General features: G+C 42.4%; 1 protein-coding gene across 3 annotated transcripts in view; it reads right to left on the bottom strand.

Moving 5' to 3' along the window:
- Window positions 1–2,547: 2,547 nt before the first annotated feature.
- Window positions 2,548–6,693, bottom strand: part of LOC110507983 (protocadherin Fat 3) — a 323,288-nt gene continuing 319,142 nt past the window's right edge. For all 3 annotated transcript variants that reach the window (XM_090223874.1, XM_036965859.2, XM_036965861.2), the window contains one exon: window positions 2,548–6,183. In XM_090223874.1, the coding sequence (XP_090080000.1) occupies window positions 5,486–6,183 (698 nt within the window). In that variant the 3' untranslated portion in view covers window positions 2,548–5,485. The remainder of the gene's footprint in view (window positions 6,184–6,693) is intronic.

The raw sequence follows: 6,693 nt of genomic DNA, 5'->3' as shown, positions 1-6,693 counted from the left end.
TGACAGTGAACAAAGTGGATTAGTTTTGGGGTGAATAAAGGTGAATGAAAGGAAAAGGTAGATGGGAGGAGACTTCAGAGAGTGCCGCAGAGTGTTTGACAGCTGACCTCAGCTTAGAGGTCAAAGGTTGAAGGTCAAAGACAGGGCATTGAGGGTTTAGATAGGAAGTCCATAATCAAGGACATTTCCTCCTACTTGTTTCCCTGTATGCCTAGATGTACTGTACACATTGGAACTTATTCTAAAACCGATTGCAGCCCTGAAAAATAGAAATGTAAGAGAAATTAGCATGACAAAGCTAAATAGCCTACGGAAAGAGAGAGGGATGAGGAGAGAGACAACAGCTGAGAGAGACAGACAGAAAAAAATTGAGAGAAAGAGAGGGACAGACATACAGACAGAAAGCATTTGAGAGAAAGAGAGGGACAGACATACAGACAGAAAACATTTGAGAGAAAGAGAGGGACAGACATACAGACAGAAAACATTTGAGAGAGAGGGACAGAGGGAAAAGGTCTCTAGTGACTCTAAGCTATTAATATGAGATTGAGAAAACAACAGGCCTATCTGGTTTCCACTGCATTAATGTGCTATTAATAAACACAGACTCACTCACACACACACACACACGCACACGCACACACACACACACACACACACACACACACACACACACACACACACACACACACACACACACACACACACACACACACACACACACAGCTTGCGTGCGCGCACACATAAACACATACGCACATGAGGTATGGAGGTATTTATATACTATAGTATTCACTGTAGTGTTTTTACGGACTTTACTGTAGTATTTACAGTTTATAAATACAGTAGTATAAATACTGTAGTATTACTCTAGTTAAAAACACTATAGCATATACTATAGTAATTACTGTAGTGTTTTTGCAGACATATTTACTATAGTGTTTCTAAAAAAAGATTTTCAGCATAGAAGTGGGAGTTTTCTCCTTGAGGAAAACTACTTGACAAATATTAAAAGATCACATTTTCCATAACTTGTAGGTAGGTAGATCTGGAATCTAAACAGATAGTGTAGAGCTTCTACTCTTTTCTCTAACTTTTAGGGAACACAATATGGTATATACTTGGCATGTAGGTTTCTCACTAATTGGACGAACAAACTGGTATATGAGGAATGGGTGGGATATATGCTAATGAAATACTGTAGTATTACTATAGTTAAAACAAAGTAGTGTTTTTGCAGACATTACTGTAGTATTCTACAGTTTACTACGTAATTCTATAGTAAATACTACACATGATCAAGGGATACTAGTATGCAATATAGTATTCTACAGTCTCCAACTGTTGAAAAACCCACCGTCAATTGACAATCTTATGTGTATTGCGCTTTTGCACACAGCCTTGCTCTCTCTCTCGTGGGTTCACGGACTTGAGTTATAAGTGTGCCATTCCACCTGATGCAAGCTGATGTGTGTGTGTGTGTGTGTGTGTGTGTGTGTGTGTGTGTGTGTGTGCACGTCAGTCGGCAGCTCTATCTATTGGTTCCCACCGTGTAATATTGTATTGTGTACACCAGTGTGCGTAACTGCCAAAAAGACCACACACACATGCTTGCTATACAACACTATGCCTTTGACAGCTCGCATGGATCTCCTGGAATTAGCATTTTCCTTTGTTATACGCTAGTCAAGCCAAGTTAGGCATCTAGTGTTCCACAACTACAACATTCTATAGTAAGCACTACAGTATTCTACAGTACTGTATACTACAACAATCTATAGTAAGCACTACATGATTGAGGTATACTGCAGTGTGAAGTATAGTATTCTACAGGATAGTACAGTTTATTACAGAATTATATAGTGCTTTGTACCACTGTTTACATGGTTTCTATAGCTACTCATAATGTAGTGCTATGGTCCACTGGGTTGCGAAATGTTTTTTTGTTGTTGTAGTGCTGGACTGTGTACCGATGTATCTTTGTGTAATGTTTTTATGGGTCTGCTTGATGACTTGTGTGGTACTTTACAGCATTGTTTCCTAACTCCGGTCCTCCAGTACCCCCAACAGCACACGTTTTTGTTATAGCCTCAGACAAAAACACCTGATTCAGCTTGTTAAGGACTTGATGATTAGTTGACAAGTAGAATCAGGTGTGCTTGTCCGGGGCCACAACAGAAATATGTGCTGTTGGCGGTGCTTGAGGACCAGAGTTGGGAAACAATGCTTTAGAGCAGGGGTCTTCAACTCTTACCCTATGAGGTTTGGAGCCTGCTGGTTTTCTGTTCTACCTGATAATTCATTGCACCTGATTTCTTAGGTCTAGATCAGTCACTAATTAGAGGGGAACAATGAAAAAATGCAGTGGAATTGGCTTGGAGGTCAGAGTTGAGTTCGAGGGCTTTAGAGCAATACGTGATACTTGCATATAAATCTGTAATTATATCAAGTTACCTTGGAAACAAGTGACAGTTAATCAAGTTTAGTCCATTCTGTAACATCATAGGCAAACGTTTTCCATTGCATTGAGGAAGAATTTAGACTCGGTTTGATCAAGAACCTTTTTTATTTTCAGCATTGATTTAAGAAACAAAAAAGCAGTTAAAAATAACTCATTTTGTAAACTCAATTGCTGCAGTTAGATTAGATATATTTTAATACCTAATACTCCCTGAAATAATTAAAAAGGAACAGAAACCAGAGAAAGATATTAAACAAAAAATAAAAACCACAGGGATGTAATGTAATGCAGGTTGTGTACATGTAATACTGTGGAAGTTCCACCTAGTCTATTGAAAGGCTATTTATCTTTAAAAGCAAAGATTAATGAAAAAAAATACTTTAGTTGAAATGCGACCGGAGGAGGGGAGCGAAGGATAAATTATTTATTTATCATGGTCTCTTACGGTCCACATTCACATCAAACACAAGAAACTCAAAGAAAGTCAGTCAGGATTGCAATTCAATATCTACAAAATCAGCATGTAAACAATCTAGCTATCTATGTACACTGTACAAAGATTTTAACACAAACTTACATCTTTTACAAAAAAATCTTGCCCGACTGGATCAGGCATATTATATTCCAAAACAACCTCAAGTCCAATACAACTCCAAGTCCAAAACAACTCCAAGTCCAATACAACTCGAAGTCCAAAACAACTCCAAGTCCAATACAACTCCAAGTCCAAAACAACTCCAAGTCCAAAACAACTCCAAGTCCAATACAACTCCAAGTCCAAAACAACTCCAAGTCCAATACAACTCCAAGTCCAATACAACTCCAAGTCCAATACAACTCCAAGTCCAATACAACTCCAAGTCCAAAACAACTCCAAGTCCAATAGAACTCCAAGTCCAATACAACTCCAAGTCCAATAGAACTCCAAGTCCAATACAACTCCAAGTCCAAAACAACTCCAAGTCCAATACAACTCCAAGTCCAATACAACTCCAAGTCCAAAACAACTCCAAGTCCAATACAACTCCAAGTCCAATAGAACTCCAAGTCCAATAGAACTCCAAGTCTAATACAACTCCAAGTCCAAAACAACTCCAAGTCCAATAGAACTCCAAGTCCAATACAACTCCAAGTCCAATAGAACTCCAAGTCCAATACAACTCCAAGTCCAATACAACTCCAAGTCCAATAGAACTCCAAGTCCAATACAACTCCAAGTCCAATACGACGCTGTTTTGTTATCTGCCCAGATGTGTGTAGAATACAAGTCCAAAATACAAGTCTAAAACTCATCTGTTTTGTTATCTGTCCAGATGTGTAGAATACAAGTCCAAAACTCATCCATTGTTTATTTTATTTTTTAAGCAGACAGAACCAAAATGTAACACTGCAACTGACAAGACCCATGATGCAACACTGCCTAGCCGCTGTGATTGGTATGGGATGCTACATTATTATATTATTTTCCCAGAATGCATTTGCATTGTGCATGGACCCTACTTCTCATCTATCAGTCAGTCTATTGCTGTTATGACTCTATGAAACTTGCTCAGTGCAAAACACATGGGAAGAAGGAAATAAAATAAAAGACATTGAGCTGCTTGCTGGGAAATGTAATAGCTCAAGCACACTCAATGTGAATTGTCAATTTTCAATGTCTATTTAAAAATCAGGGACTTGTGAAAAGACAATTACTAACACAAAAATTCCTCAGTGCTTATTATGCTAATTTTACTGGCCCAGAATTGACATATTATCATCATGCCCTTTGGAGGATTTCAATAATATAGCATGTTTCATGTAATAATCATGAAAACATAAAACATCAAAAGATACTAGTGCAAAACAATAAAGATCATATCATCCTTAAAGCAAAATGAGCGACTTGGCAGGATAGCAGTTTAGCATTTGGTGGGACAGAAGGAATGCTAAACTCTCATGGCTTCACAGGCCTGATTTTGGGGAGGAGGTCTGGACTAAGGGTAATATTAAACATATTCCACATCAATCCAAATAGCATTCTTAGAGTGGATAATAATACAAAATATCTTCCATTTCAATTGCACCACTATGGTCCTTTTACTATTTCACAAATTCTGTACAGGTTATGTATGAGCGGATTTGTATAAAATAAAAAAAACTAGGGGGAAAAAAGACACAAATCTGACAGGGGGGAGTTTCCCCCCAAGTGAATTGCATCGTGGTTAGGGGAAAGTCCATTGGGTCTCTGTGGGTGAGCAGGTGTAGTGAGAGGTGGGACAGGGGAGCTGTGTGGAGCGTGCAGCTAACAATCACATCCGCTATGACAGAGAAGGCCATATCACAGTACTGACCATTCAATTACAATATTGTCCCTTTAATTTTTTCCCCAAACATTTTTAATCTTTTGTTTATTGATTAGCTCAGCCATTTTCTCTGGAGTTGTCTCTTAAAAGTTTGTATTTTTTTCACTTTTTTGTTTTCATTCCTACTCAGCATATCTGGTAGGCTTTATGTTCCTGCTATGGAAGAGTATAACACTCAGCTGACCTTGACACGGGCCACTGCTAGGGTAGTGGCTATGATCATAACCAGCTATAGGTACTAATGTGACAAAACACATTGCTTTCCATTGTATGCGGCTTGGTATTATCTTAAGGGGTAGTGGCTTAAGGGGTAGTGGCTTAAGGGGTAGTGGCTTAAGGGGTAGTGGCTCCTGTCCTTGGAATGAGGGAAACTAGTTTAAGGATAAAGCCTGCAATGGGTGAAGTGGTTTATCCATGTGTATGTGACCAATACAATACAATTGGATTTGATTTAAGGTTAGTGTTTGCAATGGCAGTGGTTGAAGTGGGTACTGTTTTGATAACGTAGCCACTAGCTAGCAGTCTGTCCATTATACACCAATAATTCCTCTCTCAGCAAGGACCTCCATCTCTCATAACTCCAGCTCGACACACTACTCTAACGGTCTCTGTTCTGCTCTCCTGCCCATCCCGTCCCCTAGCCAGTACTCTTGACCCCACGGTGGGGCCCAGTCAGACCTCAGACTTCAGTCTGTTGCTGCATCTCTACGGTGTGTGTCCCACCCCGGTGGAGCTCATCCATACTGTCAAAGTCACTACCGCCCGCCTCTGAGTCATCAAAGCCGCAGGGTGCCGACAGGTCCGAGGCCGATGACGCGTTCACCGACGACCTCATATTCAGCGACACATTATCTTCCATGTCCCCGCCTCCCGACGTGATCACCCTACCCACAAAAGTGCTGAACTCCTCCCCTCCGGGCCCGCCTTGCCCCGCCTCCCCCTGGGGCAGCTGGTGTGGGGGCAGGTATTGGCTGGGGTGGAAGTGTGGGCGGGGAGACCTGTGGCGTCCGGTGCTGCCACTGCCACTCCCACTCAGGGTGCTCTCCTTGGAGGCGGGCTGGGTGGTGGGAAGGGTGTCGTAGGGGTGCCCCTGGTACTCCTCCAAGGGAGTGGGGAGGGGAGGAGGGAGCTGGTCCTGGGTCAGAAACTCCTCTTCGTGGGGAGGGGGGAAGTCACTGTCGATGTCGTAGCCCCCGAGGTAGTAGTCTGACTCCAGCTCCCGGGCGCTGCCCCCCAGGCGAGAGCTGCCCCCCAGTCGGGAGGCTGAGGCAATCATGTCTCCGTGGCCTCCTAGGCCGCTGACCTCGTAACTGGGCACCTCTTCGATGTCGGGCAGCCGTGAGTTGGGCATCCAGTCAGACGTGTCCCAGTGATACGCTAGAGGAGGGAGAGACAGTTAGATTACATTTAGCAAACACAATCTCTGCCAACATGCCCGATGGACAGTTCAAATCTGAAGGTCCATCAGTTAGTGGACCACTACAGTCTCTCTGTAGAGGTCCATCAGTTAGTGGACCACTACAGTCTCTCTGTAGAGGTCCATCAGTTAGTGGACCACTACAGTCTCTCTGCAGAGGTCCATCAGTTAGTGGACCACTACAGTCTCTCTGTAGAGGTCCATCAGTTAGTGGACCACTACAGTCTCTCTGTAGAGGTCCATCAGTTAGTGGACCACTACAGTCTCTCTGCAGAGGTCCATCAGTTAGTGGACCACTACAGTCTCTCTGTAGAGGTCCATCAGTTAGTGGACCACTACAGTCTCTCTGTAGAGGTCCATCAGTTAGTGGACCACTACAGTCTCTCTGTAGAGGTCCATCAGTTAGTGGACCACTACAGTCTCTCTGTAGAGGTCCATCAGTTAGTGGACCACTACAGTCTCTCTGCAGA

The sequence above is a fragment of the Oncorhynchus mykiss genome, chromosome 27 (assembly GCF_057628025.1).
Source record: "Oncorhynchus mykiss isolate SJ-2025 chromosome 27, ASM5762802v1, whole genome shotgun sequence".
In the NCBI taxonomy this organism is placed as follows: domain Eukaryota; kingdom Metazoa; phylum Chordata; class Actinopteri; order Salmoniformes; family Salmonidae; genus Oncorhynchus; species Oncorhynchus mykiss.
The sequence above is the reverse complement of the archived record's forward strand: the minus strand, read 5'-3'. Positions and strand labels throughout refer to the sequence as shown.